General features: G+C 41.6%; 2 protein-coding genes across 13 annotated transcripts in view; both read left to right on the top strand.

The window, feature by feature from the left end:
• Window positions 1-835: 835 nt before the first annotated feature.
• Window positions 836-8635, top strand: LOC132417975 (rho-related GTP-binding protein RhoG-like). The gene is made up of 2 exons (XM_060001864.1): window positions 836-937; window positions 5192-8635. The coding sequence occupies exons 1-2, from the start codon at window positions 836-838 to the stop codon at window positions 5780-5782; spliced, it is 693 nt and encodes a 230-aa protein (XP_059857847.1). The 3' UTR covers window positions 5783-8635.
• Window positions 8636-12088: 3453 nt separating this feature from the next.
• Window positions 12089-25494, top strand: part of TAF1 (TATA-box binding protein associated factor 1) — a 97926-nt gene continuing 84520 nt past the window's right edge. For 10 of the 12 annotated variants that reach the window (XR_009518000.1, XM_060002380.1, XM_060002379.1 and 7 more), the window contains exons 1-8: window positions 12089-12305; window positions 13323-13437; window positions 13576-13692; window positions 17035-17154; window positions 18272-18513; window positions 18881-19099; window positions 19491-19709; window positions 20065-20272. Coding sequence is in view for 11 of the 12 variants with exons in the window: in XM_060002380.1 (XP_059858363.1) it covers window positions 12105-12305; window positions 13323-13437; window positions 13576-13692; window positions 17035-17154; window positions 18272-18513; window positions 18881-19099; window positions 19491-19709; window positions 20065-20272 (1441 nt within the window). In the remaining variant the exon portion in view is untranslated. The remainder of the gene's footprint in view (window positions 12306-13322; window positions 13438-13575; window positions 13693-17034; window positions 17155-18271; window positions 18514-18880; window positions 19100-19490; window positions 19710-20064; window positions 20273-25494) is intronic. The other 2 variants (XM_060002383.1, XM_060002381.1) reach the window with 1 other exon arrangement.

The raw sequence follows: 25494 nt of genomic DNA, 5'->3' as shown, positions 1-25494 counted from the left end.
CACCAGTGTTCATTGCAGCATTATTCACAATAGTCAAAAGTTGGAAACAATCCAAATGTCCATCAATAGATGAATAGTAGCTAGACAAGTCGAATTCATGGAGACAGAAAGTGGATTAGAGGTTGGTTTTCAGGGTCTGTGGGAAGAGGGGAATGAGCAGCTATTGCTTAGTGGGTACAGAGTTTCTATTCGGGGTGATGAAAAAGTTTCAGAAATAGACAAGGGTGATGGTTCCACAACATTGCGAATGTACTTAACGCCACTGGATTGTACACTTAAAAATGGTTGAAATGGCAAATTTTGTTATATATATTTACTACTATTTTTAAAAATTAATAATGTAATATATCAAAAACTATTGAATTGTACAATTTAAGTGAGTGAATTGTATGGTATGTGAATTTATATCTCAATAAAGCTGTTAAAAAAAGTGCATACTGTATGATTTCATTTATATAAAACTCTAGAAAATGCAAACTAATATATGGTGACAGCTACCTTAACTCACTACCACATTTTCTTTTATCGCCTCCGTTTTTACTAACACTTTTTCAGTTCCCTGACTGCCTCTTTATGTTAATATTTGTCTTGAGGAGAAAACAGCGGTCCGGGGAGGAGGAAGCGGCCTCACTTTGTCACGGGAAATGTGAAGCTCGGGGACCTCCGAACCGAGGAACTGGGACCCCAGAGATCCTTGATTACCCAAAGGTGTAGTTTAGAAGCCAACGACTTGCAGAGCACGCGGCGGGCGCTAGAACTCCATTTCCCAGGAGGTCGCGGGGCACCGGAGGGAGACTGCGTCCGACGACGGGGGCGGGACTCGGTAGCTGCCCGGATGTGGCGCCGAGCCCGCCGAGCCTGCCCAGCCCAGCGAGAGACGCCTGGGAGGCTCTGCCAGCTGCGGTTCAACAGCGCGGGAGGACGACTAGTTTGCCGGGTAATCCTTATGGAGAACCACCCCCCCCAGGAGGCCCCCTCATCCGCTCTTTTCTCTTCGAGTCTCCCCATCCCCGGGACGGTTACCTTAGTATATGAGCCACTCCTTGGAAGGGATTTGAGAGTGGGATGAGTTGTATGTGTAGCGGGGGAGATCGAGCCAGCTCTTCCTATTTGTGAATCCGACGTGAGGCACCTCTCTGTCCCAGGCTCACGAGTCCATCTGAAGTCCCAGAACCAAGGACCCTCGGTGGAAAGGATGTGAGGGAAAGGCCGAGCGGGCTTGCGGTGGCTATCGATGGGTCACTAGAATTGCCTCTCTGGTTAAGTTTCCAAGCGCAGGATAGTCTTCCCTGGCTCCGGGTTGGGGAGTGTTCACATGGCTTCCTTCGCCCTGGGGTGTCTTTGACTGGACTTGAACCAAAAAGTCAGTCTTCAATGTGAAAAAGCTTCCCGGATTTAGTAGATAACTAAGTTGCAGAAAGTAGTGAATAAAAATGAGGGTCTTCTGCTGAATTGTCTTAGTTTCAGAAAGTTAGAGTGATTTCAAGTGGGTTTGACTTTTGGAAAGGGTGAGACTTGGGGGGAGAATGTGCTAGAAATAGTAATACTCTGAGCTACATTCTTGTCTTTACTGCTACTGGGTCTTTTTTTTAAATTTATTTATTTTTGGCTGCATTGGGTCTTCGTTGCTGCGCACGGGCTTTCTCTAGTTGCGGGAGCGGGGGCTACTCTTCGTTGGGGTGCGCGGGCTTCTCATTGCAGTGGCTTCTCTTGTTGCGGAGCACGGGCTCTAGGCGCCCCGGCTTCAGCAGTTGTGGCACACCGGCTTAGTTGCTCCGCGGCATGTGGGGTCTTCCCGGACCAGAGCTCAAACCCGTGCCCCTGCATTGGCAGGCGGATTCTTAACCACTGCGCCACCAGGGAAGTCCAGTTATGGGGTCTTTTATGTTGTGCCTCTAACCTAGGAGAAAAGTGACTGCTGAGAAATGTACATGTGAAGAAGGATGCTTTGTCAGATGAGAATGGAAGATTTAGAAGAAACTGTAATTCCAAGGTTAAAAGTGAATGCCTTCTGAGGTGTTGGTCTCTGCAGCTCCAGGCCTCTTCCAATTTCCAATCCTAGAGGCATATTTAGTGATCTCTGAGCTGAGGTGATGTCTACTTTACAGTGCTACTATGAAGCTTAAATAAGATATGTGAAAGTATTTTACACAATGCCTGTAACAGGCTCTCAGTTTTTAATTTCCCCTTGTTTCCTCATAGCAACTTATTTTTCTCTGGACCATGCTTTACTGTGTATTATTGTTTACCTTTTTATAGAAGTCCTGCCTTTACCCTAAGACTATAAACTTCTATCATCGTTCTTTATTTTTTAACCCTTCTTTGAGTCTCTCCTAGCAGTGCATTGTGCATAGTAGTGCCTGGGAGAGTGTGTGGATAGTGGTGGTAATGAGGGAAAAGCTGTGGGTGATCTGTAACCGGACAGCATTGTGCTGGATGCTGGAGCTGAACGAAACAAGCTTTTCTCATATGGGTGATAAACAGAATATTTGCCTCTCTCTTGTAACTCCTAGCCTTCTCTCAGAGTTCCCAGCCCTTTAAAAAGTATTATTTTTATTTTTAGTATTTTTAACCATTTTAAAGTGTACAGTACAGTAACTATATGCACATTTTTGTGCAATAGATCTTTAGAATTTTTTTATCTTGAAAAACTGAAAGTCTATACCCCTTAAACAACTACCCATTTCCCCCTCCCCCTGCCCCCGGCAACTACCATTCTACTTTCTGTTTCTATGAATTTGACTATTCTAGATACCTCATATAAGTGGAATCATGCAATATTTGGCTTTTTGTGACTGGCTTATTTCACTTAGCATAATGTCTTCAAGGTTCATCCATGTTGTAGTGTATGAAAAGATTTCCTTTTTCTTTTTAAGGCTGAATTATATATATATGCATATATATTTTTCTTCTTTATCCATTGTCCATCGATGGACATTTAGGTTGCTTCCATCTCTTGGCTATTGTGAATAATGATGCAATGAACGTGGGTGTGCGATTATCTCTTTGAGATCCTGTCTTCAATTCTCTTGGATTATATTTTTTAGCCTTATTTTTAAACTTGTTAAATATGGAGAATTTCAAATACACACACAAGCAGAGAAAATCGTATAATGAATATGTGGGCTGAATGAATGAGTCAACTGTACAAAGCAGCCCCCCCACTTCTGCTGAACCTTCCCTTTCTTTGAGAGTTTGCTATAGGTGAGGATGTTTTGGTTTTGTTCAGACCTGGGATGTTCTAGGTGCATTTCATCATGTAGGCCTGGTATTTATTATATATACCAGGAGTACTGGTAGACGTAAACAAGTAGAAAAGAGTGTAGATGGCTCTTCCTAGTTATAGAGGTGAGGAGCTGAACTTCGGATGCAAAACGGTCTTTGTGCCTAAGAGTTTTGCTCTGGTTCAGCAACCCCCTCAGATGCACTGTTGTCACTTTGAGCAGAGACACCGGATGATACCTAGAGGCGGCTGGAAAGATGAGTTGTACAGGGAGTGATTGCTATCAGAGGCAAAAGAAATTAATCCAAACTGGGAAAGTCAAGGAAGGCTATTCTCAAGGAGTGTGGTGGTGACTTTGCCCTGTTTCCATTGACCTTGTGTGTTTGATCCTCATGCGTATTCCTAGATGGAAAAAGACAGCTATGGTCAGTGAGTCTTCTGGGATGATTGCCTACTAGAGCTGAATCAGGCTCTGGACTTTTAGCTGTGGGACCTGTGCCAAGGAAAGGAAGCCTTCTAGGTGGAACGCCTCACTGGGCAGAGCTGGCTGTGTGAGGAAAGAGCTACCCCTAGCGGGCCTGTGCGAAGCATGCTGAGAAGGCCAACTTTTTTTTACCTTCACCCAAAATGAGCTGTTTTGTTTTGTCTGGTTTTTGTCTATGATATGGACCTAATGTAGACCTTAGCTAGTAAGACAGCAGGATGGGGGAATGTGTCTATTCCCCCACATTCCCAAGGTGAGAAACTAATTGATTCTCAAATTTTTTTCCATAATCAAATACATATGATAATGTGTCCCCTTTCCTCCATGTTTGGACACTTGAAGTTAGTGCCGTGAGGATTGGATCTGAAATTAGGGTACTAGTTAAGAAGCTAAAGAAAATGGAGTGCTGTGGAGGCACTGACACAGTAGGGCATTGACAGAATATTAATAAGGGGATACAGACATGGGAGCTCATAGTAAACATGCTCCTTGGAGATCATCTGTGTTGTACCATTAACTCGCAAATACTTGATTCATGAAGAAATGGACGAGAATATAGTGGTGTTATGACCTGTAGTTTTACTCAGATAAGGTCGGAAGGGGTGAGACCCCCTGGTTTGTCTAGCATTGTACTCACATTATAGAACTTTTGCCTTCCCCGGCAGATTAGTAATTTCTGTGAAGTCATAGTAGCTTCTAACACTTAATGAGTACTTCCTATGTGGCAGGCACTAATAAGTACAGCACATGCATTCTTTCATGGAAGCTTCAGGTTAAAAACTTGCCCGAGTTTCACAAAGCTTAGGAAAAGAGAGGACTGGTTTTCGACTCCAGGAGGTCTGACTTCAGAGTCTGGACTCTTAGCCACTTCTCTATATGGCTGAGTCTGACTGGCCTACCTTTCTCTCCAATATTATGATGTCACTTTTTCAGGAACAGAGTGTCCTTTGCTGAGTCTATAGCCACAGACCCAAAGTAAGAGACATGTTTCCTTTCGTTTCAACCTTGGGAACCTTCTTTCTATGCCAATTTTTTTGTTTTTTAATTAGTTAACATTTATTTAGCATCTGCTATATTTTAGAACCTTTGATACTGTATATGCAGACCTTATGACGATACTGCAACATAAATAACCTATCTTGTTGGGCTCACAGTCCTTTTTGAGAGTCTGATGACAGCTTTGGATCTTCTTTCCAGAAAAATTTCCTTATGCACATAATATTGCACATAACTGCAGAGGTGGCTTCTAGAATCTACTGAAGCTTATCCTCTAGCAGTCCATGGACTCCATGGTAAGAATTCTTGCCCTCTGCAACCTTTCGCAGCTGACTCTTCCATAGTGTTAAGAGGCCAGGCAAGTGGCGGTGGCGGTGGGGGGGGTCTCACCTCCTTTCTTTCTTCTCAGAGAGAAATGTTTATACGGCTTAGGCTCCCTAAATTAACCAGACGTCTGTGAACATTCTTTCTTTCTCTCTTGTCTGTAGGACTCCAAGGGAAGAATGCAGACGATTAAATGTGTGGTTGTAGGAGATGGGGCTGTAGGTAAGACCTGCCTCCTCATCAGTTACACAACAAACGCCTTTCCCGAGGAGTATATCCCTACTGTCTTTGACAACTATAGTGCCCAGACATCTGTGGACGGCCAGATCGTCAGCCTGAACCTGTGGGACACAGCCGGCCAAGAGGAGTATGACCGACTGCGAACACTCTCCTACCCCCAGACCAATATCTTCGTCATTTGTTTTTCCATTGGCAACCCATCTTCTTATGCCAATGTGAGGCATAAGTGGTACCCAGAGGTCTCCCATCATTGCCCCAATGTACCTGTTTTGCTGGTAGGCACCAAGAGGGACCTGCGAAGTGACATTGAGACAGTGAAGAAGCTGAAGGAACAGAGCCTAGTGCCCACAACTCCTCAGCAAGGCACTTCCCTGGCTAAGCAGGTGGGGGCTGTGAAGTATCTGGAATGTTCAGCCCTGATGCAGGATGGGGTCCATGAGGTATTTTCAGAAGCTGTCCGGGCTGTGCTTTACCCTGCCACAAAGAAGAACAGCAAGAAGTGTGTCCTCTTATAGCTTTTGGGGTGCTGCTTGGGGACTGCACCTAAGGAGAATAAGGGGGAATTCCTTTGACAGCATTTAACAATGCCAGCGTGAGCCACTTATCTCTTCCCCTGGAAACCCTAGACTCCAGGCTATTCAGCTTTTGGAGGAACAAGGAGAGGCTAGTTTGCACTTGGCTGCTTTGAAGTTTGGTCTGAACCTTTTGGAGGAAGTTTGAGAGAGTGAGTGTGTGTGTCTCTCCTGTCGAAGTGGTAAGAGGAGATGCCACCAAGTGCTGTTCTTTTCTGTCCTGGCCAGGCCACGACTAAGCAGAGCAGCCTAGCACTGTTGTTTGTAGGCTTTTGCTTGGCTGTTTAAAATCTAATTTCAGCATTCCTGGCTGTATTTACCGTTGAGCAAGTGCCTCACAGAAGGACAAGGTTCTCCAAATTTTCAAATCATTGCCTTAAGCTTTCTGATATACTAATTTTTGGAAACCATCTTATGTGTGATTCCTGGGTGTTCCCAATGTTGACATGCTCTTTCCATTCTTGAGAGGAGATATTTTTGCAATAATGGTTAAGCAGCATTTCTAGAGTTCTGTGAGATGGTAATAGATGTTTCTTAAAAGGGTTCTGTGGTCAAATAAGGCAGGAACCAGTGATTTAAATAATGCCGAATAGTTTCTTCTACTGCAGGAAGTTATAACTTTTAATAAGTATGCAATATTTCCCAAACTTATTTCACTGAACTTTTGTTTTTTGGCCCCATGCAACACCTATTAACATCTCTGGGAACACAGTTTCAGAGATGCTGGATTACAAGGGACTGGGAATTCTCATGGCGGAGACTGTGAAAAAAGCATAATGTGGTCCTGTTCTTTGTGCTGTTTCCCTCTTCATTGCCTTTGAGAGGAATGTTTACCAGCCATGGCCTTGTTATTGGTTCCTCTTCCATCCTCAGGAGGTGGGTTTGGCACTTAGTCATGATAGTATATTGGCTGTGGGATCTGATGTTCAGATCTGCTCTTGGATTCTGCTAGCACAATAGGCACGGTGATGTGTAATGAACAGTCCCTCTGAAGAGCTGTGTCTCTGAGGCTTCTGTGTGGCTCTTTTTTCTCTCATCATCCTTCCGCTTGAAGGAAAGACCACTGAAGATTAACCCCCTAAATAAAACCAATGAAACGACCAACGAAATAAAATGTCCTGCCAGTCACTGTCAGGGGGTTCTGTGATTCCCTCTGATACTTCTCTTCTGCTGTCATTCCTCTGAGTCACTATAAAGACTACCTTGCTCTCTTCCTGTTCCTCCCGCCTCTGTATATCTCCCTGTGTGTTTGTTCAGCCCTGTGTGCCTTTTGAGGTTGCTCCAAGAGAGCTGGGGTACGTTGGGTTTCCAGGCCGCAGGGCTGTCGTCGCCCTTGTGATGGTGTTGCTGGAGTTGCTCAGCCTGCTCTCGGGGTGGAAGGAGTCAGATTCCATATCCCAGCGGGCCTGCTGCTCCTTCTCCCTAGTTGTATTTTTGACCTTCTTCATTTGATATGGAAGGAAACCTTAACTTCTCTACCTGGCAAATAGTGGTTGACAACTCCACCGTGCACATACCCTCTCACCCTGCCAGAACAGCATGGGATTTTTGAGAGTTTGGGAAATGGAGCTAAAAGGAACACATACCTCCCCTTGGGGTGGGTGGAGTGCCTGAGCTTCGCTCTGTGATCATCTTGCTGTTGCTCTTTGACGGGATATGATCAGAGTAACCTCAGGCTAACTGAACCTCCTGAATAGGGTTGCCAGATAAAATACCATAATTGTTTAGTATAAGTGTGTTCCGTGCAATATTTGGGACACACTTACACTAAAAAATTATTTGCTGTTTATCTGAAATTCAAATTTAATGGGGCATCCTGTATTTTTATTTGCTAAATCTGGCAACCCTACTCTTGGAGAACCTGGAAACTGGAGGTCAAATATCAAGTATTGATAGAAGATAAAAGGTTATGTAGGGACTTCCCTGGTGGTCCAGTGGGTAAGACTCTGCGCTGACGATGCAGGGGGCCCAGGTTTGGTCCCTGGTCGGGGAACTAGATCCCGCCTGCCGCAACTAAGAAGTCCGCCTGCCTCAACTAAGACCTGGTGCAGCCAAAATAAATAAATAAATAAATATTTTCTAAAAATGGTTATGTAAATTCTCTATTCTTCCTCCTTTTCTTCTGGTTGCCTTTTCCCTCACGGTGGACTAGTGTTTTGTTTTCTTTTTCCTTCATGACTGTACCCTCCACTTCACATAGTACTTCACTGGTGTATATTTCTACACTGCTGATTGTCTAAAGCTGTGGAGGATCCAGGATGAATACTGTTGTCCAGCGCTTGCCTTCTATCTCAGGTCCAATGTATTGTATCTGTTTTCCAGTGTGTGACTCAGGGCCTCCTGGGGGTGGCAGGGATTATGTATGAGAAGTGAGTCAACTGGAAGAGGGTGAGGGTGGACCTCCTCAACTAAGGCCCAGTAGCACTTTGGAAAGTGGGGCTGCTGTTACAGTAACGTGGCCACCGTAGAAGTCAACTGGCTTCTGGGCACTGTGCCCACTGCCCTTGGGTAGAGTCACTGGGTTTTCCCAAAGGCAGCCAAATGAAAGTGTATTCCAGTCTCAGGATGTTCTGATTGATGCCACCTTGGGTGCTCACGGGACTTCACGGTTCAAAGGGGTTAGAAACATGGCTGTCACCTGGGTCTCTGGGAACTTTCTAATAAGCTACTGAAATCTTTTAAGTTGGCTTTTAATTTAATAGTGCCTCCTGCTCTCCCTTTGCCTGGCAAATTCCCAAATGTAAGCCTGGGTTTGGTTTGGGCAAATTTGTGTCCTCTAATAAATGGAGGTGTGATCCACAAGTCTGAGAGAGTGGTTTTGTATTGGTCTGATTTAGTAGTCTTAAGCATACACTGACATCTTGGTTTTTATACTTGAAAGGAATTTGTATGAAGACTAACATGCTAATATCACTTTTAAATTATTCATAAGGAATGGTAATAAACTTTTCTGATTTTACTGGGTCCATCGTTTTCTAAAAATCAAAGCAATTCCTCCCCACCACCCCTTTGCTTTGAGTGGCTTCTAAATGCTTTTCAGCTTGCAAAGGATGAAATAACTATAATTGTCATATTGCACATGGCACCTATGTGTAGCTGTGCTTATTTCTCTACATCAGATAATCAGGGTAAGGAACTGTCTGCCCTGCTAACATTGATTGTCTAGTTCCTGCCCACCCCCTACCTATTCATCCCCAGGATTTAGCTTCATTTCCTGGTTTTCAATAATGACAGACCAGTTAGTTCCCTGTTGGTGATTTTCCTCACTTATTACACTACATTCAGTAAACAATTATCAAGCTCCTACTGTGTTACAGGCTTGACTGTGCTAGGGGCTGGGTTGTGAAGATAAGATATATCATTTAATATTTTTTGCCTCTTCCAGTTATCTCAGAAAAATCTTCCCGTTTGTTATAAAAATGAACTAGGGAATTCCCTGGTGGTCCAGTGGTTAGGACTCTGTGCCTTCACTGCTGAGGGAGTGGGTTCGATCTCCTCCCCCCCAAAAAAACACAAAGAACCCCCCCAATCCTGGCTGGCAACTGTAAATAGCGCTGGTGAGTAAAGAAGTGCAAAACCATGTTTTGTGTTTTTTTAAAAACAGCTTTATTGAGGTATAATTTACATACTGTACAATTCACCTATTTCAAGTGTACAATTTAATGATTTTTAGTAAATTTACCGAGTCATGCAACCATCACCAAAATTAAGTTTGAGAACACTTCCATCACCCCAAAGAGATCCCTCATGCGGTTAATCCCCGTTCCCACCCCCAGCCCTAGGCAACCACTAATCTTTGTCTTTTCTGAACATTTCATATAAACGGAATCAAACAATACATGGGTATATAACGAAAAAGAAGAGATAAGAACATACTCATTTGCATATATTTTCAAAAAGAAAAAGGAAATACAAATAGCGAATCATGCTGTACATCTGAAACTAATGTTAATGTCAATTACGCCTCAATTGAAAAAATAATAAACGAAGGATAAACCAGAAATTAATGAAAATGGTTACAGGGAGTGGGTGACAATGGGGCAGAGAGCGTAGGCATGGGAGCAAGACTTCTCTGGAAATAGCTTTTTAAATAGTTTTGACTTTGAACCATGTAAAAGTTTACATTTTTTAAAAATAAAAATTTTATAAAATTTTTATCCTTTTTATTAAAAAGGACAATAAAAGCAAATCCTAAAGTTGAATACAAACGGAAACAACTCCACAGAGGAAAAAAAAAGATTCACGTAATTTTTAATAGGATATAGTCTAAGGACAGAAAACTGCGAAGAACTTCTGAACTTTACTTAGGTTAATTGTTGGTAGTGGTATTGGTCTTGTAATTCTGAAGAGAGTAATATATTGGTGTTAGGAACCAGAGTTTTCATTGTAAGAGAAGCAAGATACAAATATGAAATGGGGAACGGCGAGGGAGAACCCTGTGGTATTAGATTTGAATCGAAGGTATTAGTATAAACTCATTAATTTAAAATTTTTTCTCTCTCTCCACTGAAAGGGCCTACAAGCAATGATGACCCAGTTTTGTTTTTAAAAAACAATATTTATTTGGCTGTGGCGGGTCTCAGTTGCGGCACGCGGGATCTTTAGCTGCAGCACGCGAACTCTTAGTTGCTGCATGTGGATCGAGCCTGGGCCCCCTGCATTGGGAGGGCGGAGTCTTAGCCGCTGGACCACCAGGGAATTCCCGATGCCCCAGTTTCTAAACACCATTCCCCACTAAAAGGAACCAGGGCTCCTTGGAGAAATGGCTTATATCAGATCCAGGACAGGTAATGCACAGAGCGAGCCTGGAACATCTTGTGCCAAAAAGCAAGGAAGTGCTCAAAGACTAATTGGGGTCATGTCAAAAGGGCACAGGAGCCAGAGTGAAGTGGTAACCATTGGACAAATTTGTAACAGTTTGAGGATCAAAACGGATAATGATGGTGTTAGATTGTAACACATTAAAATAAAAATACAAGAAAGGAGATAAGAAAAAGGAAAGTTCTTTACTGAATAAGTCCAGTTAATAAATATAGAAGGAATTAAGAATTAGAAAAATCACCCTTTTGCACTCTTCCAATATAATTGATTCAGGCAAGGATCATCGACGGATGCTAAAACCTTTGGGTGCAAGGGGATAGGGAACAGAATATTCACAGAATTTCAAAGTACCACCCCATAGGTTATTTACTAATACAAAAGGAAAAATGTGTCATTGCGACGGAGAGATCTGGTGGACACCTTTTTGAAGTGATCAAATTTAGTATCACCAACATTGGGACAACCTGACATTGTGCCTTCTGATGACCGGTAAGATATTTAACCGGAATCACTTTGAAGAAAAGATTAGACGAATTCAGCATATAGAATATTTTCAAGACAACTTCCCTTCCCTTCAAGACAACTTCCAAATACGTATGGTCATGCAACACAAAGAAAAAAGCTGGTCGATTCTGGATTGAGAGACTAAAGGGAGATAAACAAATACAATGCATGAACCTTGAGTGGATCCCGGATTGAAATGTAAAATGCTCCAATTAGGACAATTTTGGAAATTTAAATACGGACTGTATGTTAAATGATACTGAATTAATGTTAAGTTTTAAATATGTGCTAATGGTATTGTGGTTGTGTAGAAAAAAGTATTTTTAGGGGTGAAGAATCACGATATCCGTAACCCACTTTTAAATGGTTCAGGAAAACAAACCTAGCAAAATGTTAAAACTGTGAATCTAGGTTAAGGTTCGCCTGTTCGTTTTACTTATCTTTTAGTTTCACATTTCCCGAAAAAAACAGGGGGGGAGAAAGTCCATTTCTAAGGGTAAATTTTAATTCAAAACAACTAACTGCAAAGGTACCTTTGGCACACTGCCAGTTTCTCTTTGGAACGAAACAGTACAAGAGGAGACAACACAGACGAGAAAAACCGGTTCTAATCTTTACTTCCATGTCCTGTGGCGTGGTTACCTGCGGTTACCAGTACGTAGATCACGTGACCTAGGAAGCACTCTCCCCTCAGTGCACTGAGACAGCTCCTGCTTAGATAAGTGGAAGGGGGCGGGAGCGAACGTTTTCTCTGACTAACCGCTTTTCACAGATCCAGCCTCCTGATCGCATATAATCCAATCAAAAGCCTCTAGTAATGTAGTGACACCAATTCTCCTTTCTCGTAGGACTGGCGGCCTTTCCGGTTCTGTTTTTCTTTATTCCGCATCCGGTAGGGGCTGGTAGGGTCACTGAACTCTGTGAGTCACTTCTGGTCGACATGACAGTTTATTTCCGGACTATGGGACGAGGCTGGGGTTTCCTCTTCCCCGTAGCGGCTGCCCGCATCGACGCCGCCATCATGTCAGACACGGACAGCGATGAAGATTCCGCTGGAGGCGGCCCATTTTCTTTAGCCGGTTTCCTTTTCGGCAACATTAATGGAGCCGGGCAGCTGGAGGGGGAAAGCGTCTTGGATGATGTGAGGGGATGGGCGTGGGGATAGGGCTGGGGGTGGATCGGCTAAGGAAAAGGTGGAGTGAGGAGAGTTGAGTGGTCTTAGGAACTGGAAAAAGAGGGCGATGCGGCCCTCCCCCAGTGAGAGGGCGCCCTTAACGTACGCGAAGAGGACCAGAGAAGCGGTTGCCATGCTAGCAAAGATTGTGCAGTAACGGAGAGCGAGGGGGCTCAGTTTGGGCGAGGGTGGAGAGGAGAGGAGAACAGTAGGCAAGCTCTGGGACGTCAGCGGCGCTGATATGGGTGGCTTTGGAGCTAGTTAGATGGAGAAATAGCAGCTTAACCTAGTGAGAGTGCTTTCAAACCTTTGCTACGAGAACTTTGGAGATTCTTGAAACTGCGTTTGTGCCATCGCTGGCTAGAGGAGGCTCTAGAGCGAGAGGACAGGACCTGCACCAAATCACGTGGTTCAGGTCCCAGTTCTTAGAACAGCCAGTGTTCGAACTATCCAGGGCAGACCCCTTCTGGTCCCAGTGCACTTCTTACACAGTTTTCCCATCGTTCACTGACATTCATGAAATAGTTTCTTGCGCCTGACACTCATCTAGCTTCGTTTAAGTTCGTCTCCCCAAGGAGAAAATACCAATATTCCTCATTCCCTGCAACACACAATAAAGACAGCAGTAAAGTTCTTGCCTTGCTTTCTCTGATCGGAATGACCTCAGTTTCCTTAGCCTTTATTCAGGCAACTGCTGTTCCACTTATTTAGTCTTGGTGGGTGTTCCTTGAATAATCTTTCCTTACATTAGTTTAAAGGATGGTGATGAAATTGGACATGATGTGTTAATAAAGATCTGATCAATGTGGAGTTTAGTGGAAGATGTACTTTACAGTTCTCAGATGTGATGCTGCTTTTAGCACGCTGCCGAGTCGTTTTTCAGATGGATTTATAGCTTTGTCGTGGATCTGGGAAATAAGCCTTGTGGTGTGGGAAACTTAGGTTTAGGTATTGTCTTTGATTCTGGTGCTGTCCCTTTTTTAGGAGTGTAAGAAGCGCTTGGCAGGCTTGGGGGCTTTGGGTCTGGGCAGCCTGATCACTGAACTCACAGCAAATGAAGAATTGATCGGGACTGACGGTGCCCTGGTAAATGATGAAGGTGAAGTCTGGGTCATGGGGAGTAAGGTGGGGGAGGAGGCTAGCCACTTACTGTACATGTACTTTTCAGTGGGAATTATCTAAGGGAGCGAAAGTTTCTTGCTCTTTGTTTAGATCTACCTCCCCTTTTTATTTATAGGATGGATCAGGAGTACAGAAGATGCTGTGGACTATTCAGACATTAATGAGGTAGCAGAAGATGAAAGCCGAAGATACCAGCAAACAATGGGGACCTTGCAGCCCCTTTGCCATGCAGGTGATTCTTTGGTGCCATCAGTTAAGAGCACTCCAGTACATTTTCTTGCTGTGTAGTCCAGTTTGTTTCTATCCAAGCTTTCTGTCGTTGTTTCTGCTCTTTATGTCTTTGCTTCTCTCCCTTTGTCAGCTCAGTTCCAAGTAGCTGCTGTCCTCTTTTGTGTTCTGGGGCAGCGTTACTATACTCAGGCTTTTATTCCTCATACTGGTTAGTCCCAAATTCTTGGTGAATGCCAAATAAGGATGATAATTCTTTTCTCCTTATCATCTGGTATTTGAGTACCTATGGGGTTCACAGTACTGTTTTAGATGCTATTTAAACTCAGTCTTTGTCCTCAAGGAATTGGTAGTTGAAGAAAGATTTAAGTATGCTATGTTGTATATAAACAAGCACATGTATTTATCGGCTCAGCTTCTGTTAATCACTCACTACCTGTATGCCGACACGGTGCGCTTAATGCTTGCTCACAACATGGGTTTTCCTCCTAGTATAAGGTGCTACATTATAGAATCAAAATGTCAGAGTTTGAAGGGGTTTTAGTGATTATTTATTCTTAACCTCATCATAGATATGGAAACCTGGAACTTCAGAAAACTTTAATAAAATGTGGAACTTTATCAAAATTTCTGTAGTTACTAGTGGCAGACCTTGACTAATTCAGCATTTCAGTTTATTAGGCATTGAGCACCCGTTATGTGTTATAAACTGTGATAGTAAAGTACAAAGATAATAAAATCCATTTTCTGATTTTTGAGTAGCTCGGCTTTGTGGTCTGGAACCTAGACTTGCTGATCCTAGTTCATTCTTTCCACTGCCCTGTACTACCTTTCACTGTTTGGGACTTTTGTATGAAGTTGTTCACTGTTTATTCATTATCCACCTCTTTGAATTAGATTTCAGGCTGCTGAGAAGTATAGATAAAACCTTGGTAAAGAGCTGAACTTAGTTTCTTCAGAGCCAGTTAATATATTTGGGTGCTTCTTATATAAAGAGAATTAACTGCACCACATACACAAGAAGTAATCTAGAAAAATAGAAGGTACCGGCCTTACTTTCAGGGATATTGTTATCATTTGGGGAAGGTGAGATAAATGACTGCAAAACATAATTATTCATAATAAGAAGACATAAACCAGTTGCCAGCTCATATTTCTGTATAGAGTGTTATACTTAATTTTGAAGGGCTGCCAGACTAGCTAAGTCAAATAGCATAACTATTTGTTTGAGCACCCTGACTTAGGCTGAGGGGGAGGTGGTAGCAGATCTGATTTTTCAGGGCATGTTATAGTTTTCAGTTTTGGATTTGTTGTCTTGGCTAGGGATGGTAAGGAAGAGGATAGGTGGGGGGTTCTTAGTTGGGTTGTGTGAGCTGGCCTCCTGGAAAAGGAGGATGCTGTATTTGATAGAGTCTCAGTACTGTGGGAAGCTCATTTCCAAGTTCTCTTGTCCTCTGAGGGTACCTTCATCTATGCCCTTAGCTTCCTCCTTCCCTGGCATTGGCCCTTTCACATGGCTTGATTGATAAGGGTGTTTCTTTGGAATAATTAGAAGCAGATGGAGGTCATTAGAAGAGGCTTCATGGAGGTGAATTTTGAGCAAAATTTTGAAAGATAAGGTTTGATGAAGAGGTCGCAGCAGGGCATTGTGGTTTGGAAACATGGCTTGCATAAAGGTTGGGAGATAGGAATAAGCAAGTAGTGTGGGGGGAATTGGCCAGCAAGTTTTCTTGCAAGGAGTGGAAAACATACACCAAATAGTAAGAACCAACCATAGAGCAATTTGACAGCACCTTTATGTACGCATTACTTGGGGTTTGCTGCCATAAAGGATTGTAAACTGATATAGATTGTTGAGTAAGAAGCAGGATGGTATAATGAAAAGAAGATGGACTTTGGAGTCAGAATGTCATAGGTTCAAGTCCCAACTCCATATTTAGTTTGACCCTGGGAAAGTTGCTCAGTCTCTGAGGCTTGGATTTCTCATTTGTAGTAATCCGTCAGTTTTCTTTCTGCAATAAGTGTATTAATACCTACCTCATTAGTAGGACTTTGGTGGGAATTCAAGTTCATTATCACATGGTATGAAAGCACCTACATAGAACGGTGTCGTGGTGGATGCTCTATAAATGTTAGTTGTCTTTCCTTCCTAAATGAAAATGAAAAGTGATGCTTGTTGCTTTGGGGTTTTGATTAGAAAAAGGGTGAAGGGGCAGACTAACTTGGAGACAGTTCTTGTGGGCTAGATGTAAAGTTATCAAAAGTTATCAAGGTCTGGAATAGGGTGACAGTTGTGGAAAATGATAGGCAGTGTCAGACTTGAGAGTTGCTGATAAAACATCGGTAGAACTTGGTGAGTGAGCAAGCGTGTTGGAAAGACACTGTTGTTAAACCAGGCTTGAATTCTGACTTTTGTCAGTTAAAACTGTATGGCCCTAAGTCACTTCGCTTCTGTATCTCAGCATAATTCCTACTTTGTAGCATTATTGGGAGGATTATAGATAAAATAGCTAAAAGTACATGGCACATAATGGGAGCTCAGTGAATAGAAGTTGCTATAATGACTACTATTAATGATTGATTGGAAAAGGTGTGTTGGGGGTAAGAGATTGATGAAGGAGACAGGAGGCTAAAATCATAAGCTGGGAAAATGAGGATGGAGGTGGTATTGATAGTAACAAAAGGGAATTTAAAAGAGTTGAAGGATATTTCAGTGTGATACAGAATGCGGTTGTTGAATATATGAATGGAAAAGCTCTTCAGGCAGCAGAACATGCAGTGCAATTGTAGAGGGGCTAAGTCAGGGCAAGACTGAACAGATTTGAGTTTAGTCTGGATAAAGGTGGTTCTTTAGAAAGGGAATGGAGAGTGTATAGAGGAATAAAAGCAGAGTGTTCAGGACTAAGTATTGAGTGATGCCATTGGTTAAAGGGTAGTGAAAAGAATAACAGACTATAGAAGGTAGACAGAAAAAAATGTGTCAAAGACTTGGGAGGTGAGAAAAAAGTCCAGTCTTAAGCTGACAGAGGAAAGAAGAATGTTCAATTCCGTTATGAGATTGAGTAGCATGAAAATAAAGGAACAGGGTTTGACCAGGAGAAGGAGCAAAGGTTTTAAACAGTTCTTGGGAGCTTCCTAAATTCCTGTGTGAGATATACATGGTGTTCATAGCACTTGGCAATATGGTGCCATCTCTTTCTGAAGGCAGAAACTGCATCTCTTGTGTGTTGTCAAGGCATCTGCCTAGTTCTTCATGTGGTGCTTTAAATTCTTGAACGACAAGGGAGCTCAAGGCTGTTGTGTGACATTCTGGATATTGAGGAGATCACTTTCTTGGTTTTATTAGATTATGATGAGGATGACTATGATGCTGATTGTGAAGACATTGATTGCAAGTTGATGCCTCCTCCACCTCCACCCCCAGGACCAATGAAGAAGGATAAGGATCAGGATGCTATTACTGGTGGTAAGTAGAGACTGTCTATTTTTGTCTGAGGAGCAAGCTCCATTCCTGGTCCAAATTTTTGGCATGCTCATAGTGGGCTATTAAAATTAAGCTGCTAGGAAAGGACACAACTTCTAGAAGTGATTCATACAATTTTCAAATTTCAGTATTAAAGGGAAATTTTACTTTTAAAACATTTGGCAACAGTATTTTAACATGCGCTCAAGAAAAAGTAATAGTTTAGGTCAGTGTGGTTCTCAAATCTGGCTGCCCATCAGAATCACCTCGAGTCTTTTAAAAAAATACAGATTTCTGACTGTCACCCTTGGAGAATCTGATTCAGAAGATCTGAGGTAGAGCTCAGGGATTTCAGAGAATTCCCCCAAGCAGTTTCTGATGCAACTGATCTGTACTGGTATTTGGAATCTACCTGTTTAGATGACTCTCTTTAAAAGAAATGATTAAATAGGAAGGCACCTAGAATGTGTATAAATCATTTAGAGCCACCTGTCAGAGTCAGAGATTTCAAAGGCAGGGTCTTTAATGATCGTCTCACCTATTCCTATGTCTGCAACAGCAGTAAGTAACCCTGTTCTAGGCTAGAAGATTGGGGAAGAGCAGTATCTTTGATCTCCTGTATTTTGAGGCTTATGTCAACCTAAGTGTCTCCTATTAGAGTTTTAAGCCATTTCCTTTTTAGTCTGCAGGCTAAGTAGCATTTGTGGCATAGATCTTATTTTATGCTAAATAATTTCATTGTTACCCTGTGGGCTTAAAAAAATCTCTCCAGTCTATGGGTCCCTGAATCGGACATAAGGCCTGACTGGTATAAAAGTGTTATGTAATTTTTCTATTGGTCACATTTCTTTAACCTAATATACTTACAGAAAGTAGTAAATGTAGTAATAGTGTTTGTTTTCTCTCATCACAACCCCAGGGTACCAGGTACAAGGTGAGTTGGGGATGGTGGGAGATAATGAGTTGGAATGAGTTTTCTGGGTTGCCTACTAGTAATCTGGGTGCTTGGAACTGTATCCCCTGCCATTGAGCCATGCTTAAGCCTAGAGTGGGTGTTGGCTGAATTTGAGGAAATATGCTCACAGTTACATGCCAAAGGGGTTTCTCTTCCTTGTTGCAGTGTCTGAGGATGGAGAAGGCATCATCTTGCCCTCCATCATTGCCCCTTCCTCTTTGGCCTCAGAGAAAGTGGACTTCAGTAGTTCCTCTGACTCAGAATCTGAGATGGGACCTCAGGAAGCAACACAGGCAGAATCTGAGGATGGAAAGCTGACCCTACCATTGGCTGGGATTATGCAGCATGATGCCACCAAGCTGTTGCCGAGTGTCACAGAACTTTTCCCAGAATTTCGTCCTGGGAAGGTACTTTCTATGGAGAATGTCCACATTGCAAACCACTGCCCTCTTGTAGATACTGAGTTGTGTTGTTAAGATATTGAATATGGAATGGGTAGAATCTAAAGGTTTCCTTTTTTTAAGTTTTGTGCATGGATAGTACATGTGATTTATATAGTTCTCATTAGAAATTGTCCTTTCTGTTTAAAAAGAACTAATCCAAATTATTAATGAACACTTTACTTTCTTGGCAGATGTTATAAATCTGAGTTCAGCATTTCTTGATCCCTCCCTCACAGTTGAGTAGAATCCTCAAGGGAGTTTCCAGACTCAGAGCTACTGTTTTCCTATCTGACATTGAGTCTCTGACATAGAAGCACGTTTTGTGTTCTAGGTGTTACGCTTCCTACGTCTTTTTGGACCAGGGAAGAATGTCCCATCTGTTTGGCGGAGTGCTCGGAGAAAGAGGAAGAAGAAGCACCGTGAACTAATACAGGAAGAGCAGATCCAGGAGGTGGAGTGCTCAGTAGAATCAGAAGTCAACCAGAAATCTTTGTGGAACTACGACTACGCTCCACCACCACCTCCAGAGCAGTGTCTCTCTGATGATGAAGTAGGCAAAGTAGAGATCTGGAATTAAGACCTAAGAGGGGAACAAATGAGTTCTCCCTAGCTTATGTCTAAATTGAAAATGATACCGTAGCAGGTAGTGTCCTGTGCTGATTATCATTAAGTAATCATGATTTCAATCCCAGTGGCTGTCCCTTCCCTGTTGTAATAGAAAAGTATTGGGGACAGGCAGATGGTGATACACTGATGAGTAGGAAAGTTGAATGATAGAGTATGCCATGATATACCTCCATTGTTTACATTCGAACTCCAGTCCTGTTCAAGAATCATCCTTACGGCTCCTCTAAGTTCCCCTCCTGCCTCTTAACTCCCTGTAGCCTTAGAGCATCTGGGATCAGGATATCTTCCTCCCCTTCTACTTTATTCTGTTACAGATCACAATGATGGCTCCTGTGGAGTCCAAGTTTTCCCAGTCAACTGGAGATACAGATAAAGTGACAGACACCAAGCCAAGAGTGGCTGAGTGGCGTTATGGTCCTGCTAGACTGTGGTATGATATGCTGGGTGTTCCTGAAGATGGCAGTGGGTTTGACTATGGCTTCAAACTGAGAAAGATGGAACTTGAACCTGTGATGAAATGTAGAATGATGGAGGTAAGTAACACTGGTATGTAAGAAAGGAATCACTGTGCCCAGAGCCCTATCAGTTTTCCTTTACTTTTCAACTGGGGAGACACTGGGTAGGGTTTCCTTGGTGGGAGATTGAGGTGTCCAAGCCTTTTGTTTCGTGTGGTATATCACCCTAGCAACTTGGCCCCACTGCAAGGATTCTGTTTGTGAGATGAGTGCTGTGCCAGACTAGGAGTGGGAGGAGGCAAGATACCCCTTTTGTTATCAGGTTCTTCTCTCAAGTCAGGGACCACACTTGATGTATCTGTTGTGGCATTTGGAGTGGGAACTCTGACAAGTGACCATTCAGGGATTTGTTGTTCCTCTCCTACTTGTGTAGGACTTCAGGAAACTTGAGGAAAGCAGTGGCACTGATCTTCTGGCTGATGAAAACTTCCTGATGGTGACACAGCTGCATTGGGAGGATGATATCATCTGGGATGGCGAGGATGTCAAACACAAAGGGACAAAACCACAGCGTGCAAGCTTGGCAGGCTGGCTTCCTTCCAGCATGACTAGGAATGCCATGGCTTACAATGTTCAACAAGGTGTGCATCTATGCCCGCTGAGTCCAGCACAAACTGTCCTTCATCTCAGTCATCTTAAGTAGGCTTAGCTGTCATCTTGGCTGCTGAGGGACAGTGAAATGTTTTGGATCTGAGCCCTGATTCTAGTCTGTAATGTTTTTTTTACACTGTTAATGAACTAGGTTGGACTCTGATTTCTCATTAGAAAAATGTGAAAACTACTTTGAAGTTAAAGATCTTTCTGAACTGTAACAATGCTTTTATCTTTATAGTCTACTTTTGTTTCCAAAGGCCCTTTATCTTTATCGTTCTACAATTTGCTTTTTTCCTTCTTAAATACACGTGGACACTCAAAAAAGGTATGCTATGCTTAATGTAGAAAACTGAAGATACAGTACAGTGTCAAAAATCACTGGTAATCCTACCATCTAGAGACTATCAGCTTTAACATTTTGGTGTATTTTTCTTTCAGTTTTCTGTCTTGTGTGTGTATGTAGCTGAGCTCATTCAATTTTACATGTTGTGCTTTTCACATAATGTAATATTATTTTACGTCATTTAAAGCTCTTCATAAAAATGTTTAATGACATGGGAAATTCATTTTAAATGGAAAAAAAAACCCAGATATGAAGTGGCATATTTGATAACCTGTTTGCATAAGTGAAAAAGAAAAACACACTGTATAAACAGAAAGTTTACTAAAAGGGAATATACTATGGGATTTACAGTGGTTCCTTATAGTTTGTAAGATCACAAACAGCTTCGCAGTTTTCTTTATACCTTTTGTGTGTTTTCCAGATTTTCTTGAGTTAATCTGGATTGCTTTTATAATTCAGAGGAAAACCAAAAACGTCTTTTAAATCTAAGAAATAGTTTTTTTTCTTTTTCCTTCCCTTTTTTTTCCTTAACATCTTTATTGGAGTATAATTGCTTTACAATGGTGTGTTAGTTTCTGCTTTCCAACAAAATGAATCAGTTATATATACACATATGTTCCCATATCTCATCCCTCTTGCGTCTCCCTCCCTCCCACCCTCCCTATCCCACCCCTCCAGGTGGTCACGAAGCACCAAGCTGATCTCCCTGTGCTATGCGGCTGCTTCCCACTAGCTATCTACCTTACGTTCGGTAGTGTATATATGTCCATGCCTCTTTCTCGCTTTGTCACAGCTTACCCTTCCCCATCGCCATATCCTCAATTCCATTCTCTAGTAGGTCTGTCTCTTTATTCCTGTATTACCCCTAGGTTCTTCATGACATTTTTTCCCTTAAATTCCATATATATGTGTTAGCATACGGTATTTGTCTCTCTCTTTCTGACTTACTTCACTCTGTATGACAGACGCTAGGTCTATCCACCTCATTACAAATAGCTCCATTTCGTTTCTTTTTATGGCTGAGTAATATTCCATTGTATATATGTGCCACGTCTTCTTTATCCATTCATCCAATGATGGACACTTAGGTTGTTTCCATCACCTGCCTATTGTAAATAGAGCTGCAATGAACATTTTGGTACATGACTCTTTGAATTATGGTTTTCTCAGGGTATATGCCCAGTAGTGAGATTGCAGGGTCGTACGGTAGATCTATTTTTAGTATTTTTAAGGAACATCCATACTGTTCTCCATAGTGGCTGTATCAGTTTACATTCCCACCAACAGTACGAGAGGGTTCCCTTTCATCCACACCCTCTCCAGCATTTATTGTTTCTAGATTTTTTGATGATGGCCATTCTGACTGGTGTGAGATGATATCTCATTGTAGTTTTGATTTGCATTTCTCTAATGATTAATGATGTTGAGCATTCTTTCATGTGTTTGTTGGCAGTCTGTATATCTTCTTTGGAGAAATGTCTCTTTAGGTCTTCTGCCCATTTTTGGGTTGGGTTGTTTGGTTTTTTGTTATTGAGCTGCATGAGCTGCTTATAAATTTTGGAGATTAATCCTTTGTCAGTTGCTTCATTTGCAAATATTTTCTCCCATTCTGAGGGTTGTCTTTTGGTCTTGTTTATGGTATCCTTTGCTGTGCAGAAGCTTTGAAGTTTAATTAGATCCCATTTGTTTATTTTTGTTTTTATTTCCATTACTCTAGGAGGTGGGTCAAAAGGATCTTGCTGTGATTTATGTCACAAGAGTGTCCTGCCTGTATTTTCCTCTAAGACTTTGATAGTTTCTGGCCTTATGTTATGTCTTTAATCCATTTTGACCTTATTTTTGTGTATGGAGTTAGGGAGTGATCTCATCTCATACTTTTACATGTACCTGTCCAGTTTTCCCAGCACCACTTATTGAAGAGGCTGTCCTTTCTCCACTGTACATTCCTGCCTCCTTTATCAAAGATAAGGTGACCATATGTGCGTGGGTATGTCTCTGGGCTTTCTATCCTGTTCCATTGATCTATCTTTCTGTTTTTGTGCCGGTACCATACTGCCTTGATTACTGTAGCTTTGTAGTATAGTCTGAAGTCAGGGAGCCTGATTCCTCCAGCTCCGTTTTTCGTTCTCAAGATTGCTTTGGCTATTCGGGGTCTTTTCTGTTGCCATAGAAATTGAAATTTTTTGTTCTAGTTCTGTGAAAAATGCCAGTGGTAGTTTGGTAGGAATTGCATTGAATCTGTAGATTGCTTTGGGTAGTAGAGTCATTTTCACAATGTTGATTCTTCCAATCCAAGAACATGGTATATCTCTCCATCTATTTGTATCATCTTTAATTTCTTTCATCAGCATCTTATAATTTTCTGCATACAGGTCTTTTGTCTCCTTAGGTAGGTTTATTCCTAGATATTTTATTCTGTTTGTTGCAATGGTAAATGGGAGTGTTTTCTTGATTTCACTTTCAGATTTTTCATCATTAGTGTATAGGAATGCCAGAGATTTCTGTGCATTAATTTTGTATGCTCCTACTTTACCAAATTCATTGATTAGCTCTAGTAGTTTTCTGGTAGCATCTTGAGGATTCTCTATGTACAGTATCATGTCATCTGCACACGGTGACAGCTTTACTTCTTCTTTTCCGATTTGGATTCCTTTTATTTCCTTTTCTTCTCTGATTGCTGTGGCTAAAACTTCCAAGACTATGTTGAATAAGAGTGGAGAGACTGGGCAACCTTGTCTTGTTCCTGATCTTAGTGGAAATGCTTTCAGTTTTTCACCATTGAGGACGATGTTGGCTGTGGGTTTGTCATATATGGCCTTTATTATGTTGAGGAAAGTTCCCTCTATGCCTACTTTTCTGCAGGGTTTTTATCATAAATGGGTGTTGAATTTTGTCAAAAGCTTTCTTTGCATCTATTGAGATGATCATATGGTTTTTCTCCTCCAGTTTGTTAATATGGTGTATCACGTTGATTGATTGCCATATATTGAAGAATCCTTGCTTTCCTGGAATAAACCCCACTTGATCATGGCGTATGATCCTTTTAATGTGCTGTTGGATTCTGTTTGCTAGTATTTTGTTGAGGGTTCTTGCATCTATGTTCATCAGTAATATTGGCCTGTAGTTTTCTTTCTTTGTGACATCCTTGTCTGGTTTCGGTATCAGGATGATGGTGGCCTCGTAGAATGAGTTTGGGAATGTTCCTCCCTCTGCTATATTTTGGAAGAGTTTGAGAGGGATAGGTGTTAGCTCTTCTCTAAATGTTTGATAGAATTCGCCTGTGAAGCCATCTGGTCCTGGGCTTTTGTTTGTTGGAAGATTTTTAATCACAGTTTCAATTTCAGTGCTTGTGATTGGTCTGTTCATATTTTCTATTTCTTCCTGATTCAGTCTTGGCAGGTTGTGCATTTCTAAGAATTTGTCCATTTCTTCCAGGTTGTCCATTTTATTGGCATAGAGTTGCTTGTAGTAATCTCTCATAATCTTTTTTGTTTCTGCAGTGTCAGTTGTTACTTCTCCTTTTTCATTTCTAATTCTATTGATTTGAGTCTTCTCCCTTTTTTTCTTGATGAGTCTGGCTAATGGTTCATCACTTTTGTTTATCTTCTCAAAGAACCAGCTTGTAGTTTTATTGATCTTTGCTATCGTTTCCTTCATTTCTTTTTCATTTATTTCTGATCTGATTTTTATGATTTCTTTCCTTCTGCTAACTTTGGGGTATTTTTGTTCTTCTTTCTCTAATTGCTTGAGGTGCAAGGTTAGGTTGTTTATTTGAGATGTTTCCTGTTTCTTAAGGTGGGCTTGTATTGCTATAAACTTCCCTCTTAGAACTGCTTTTGCTGCATCCCATAGGTTTGGGGTCGTCGTGTCTCTATTGTCATTTGTTTCTAGGTATTTTTTATTTCCTCTTTGATTTCTTCAGTGATCACTTCGTTATAAAGTAGTGTATTTAGCCTCCATGTGTTTGTATTTTTTACAGATCTTTTTCTGTAATTGATATCTAGTCTCATAGCGTTGTGGTCGGAAAAGATACTTGATACAATTTTAATTTTCTTAAATTTACCAAGGCTTGATTTGTGACCCAAGATATGATCTATCCTGGAGAATGTTCCATGAGCACTTGAGAAAAATGTGTATTCTGTTGTTTTTGGATGGAGTGTCCTATAAATATCAATTAAATCCATCTTGTTTAATATATCATTTAAAGCTTGTGTTTCCTTATTTATATTCATTTTGCATGATCTGTCCATTGGTGAAAGTGGGGCTATGAATGTGTTACTGTCAATTTCCCCTTTTCTGGCTGTTAGTGTTTGCCTTATGTATTGAGGTGCTCCTATGTTGGGTGCATAAATATTTACAATTGTTACATCTTCTTCTTGGACCGATCCCTTGATCATTATGTAGTGTCTTTCTTTGTCTCTTTTAATAGTCTTTATTTTGAAGTCTATTTTGTCTGATATGAGAATTGCTACTCCAGCTTTCTTTTGGTTTCCAATTGCATGAAATATCTTTTTCTATCTCCTTACTTTCAGTCTGTATGTGTCTCTAGGTCTGAAGTGGGTCTCTTATAGACAGCAAATATATGGGTCTTGTTTTTGTATCCATTCAGCCAATCTGTGTCTTTTGGTGGGAGCATTTAGTCCATTTACATTTAAGGTAAGTATCGATATGTATGTCCCTATTCCCATTTTCTGAATTATTTTGGGTTCGTTGTTGTAGGTCTTTTCCTTCTCTTGTGTTTGTTGCCTAGAGAAGTTCCTTTAGCATTTGTTGTAAAGCTGGTTTGGTGGTGCTGAACTCTCTCAGCTTTTGCTTGTCTGTAAAGGTTTTATTTCTCCATCAAATCTGAATGAGATCCTTGCTGGG

This window comes from Delphinus delphis, chromosome X (assembly GCF_949987515.2).
Source record: "Delphinus delphis chromosome X, mDelDel1.2, whole genome shotgun sequence".
NCBI classification, from domain to species: Eukaryota; Metazoa; Chordata; class Mammalia; order Artiodactyla; family Delphinidae; genus Delphinus; species Delphinus delphis.
This window is presented reverse-complemented; position numbering and strand designations above follow the sequence as displayed.

Bases quoted from the DNA above. Each gene is read 5' to 3' on its own strand.
- LOC132417975 (XM_060001864.1), top strand. From the start codon at position 836: ATGTGGCGCCGAGCCCGCCGAGCCTGCCCAGCCCAGCGAGAGACGCCT. The intron at 938-5,191 runs GTAATCCTTATG...TCTTGTCTGTAG, and splicing joins GAGGACGACTAGTTTGCCGG to GACTCCAAGGGAAGAATGCA.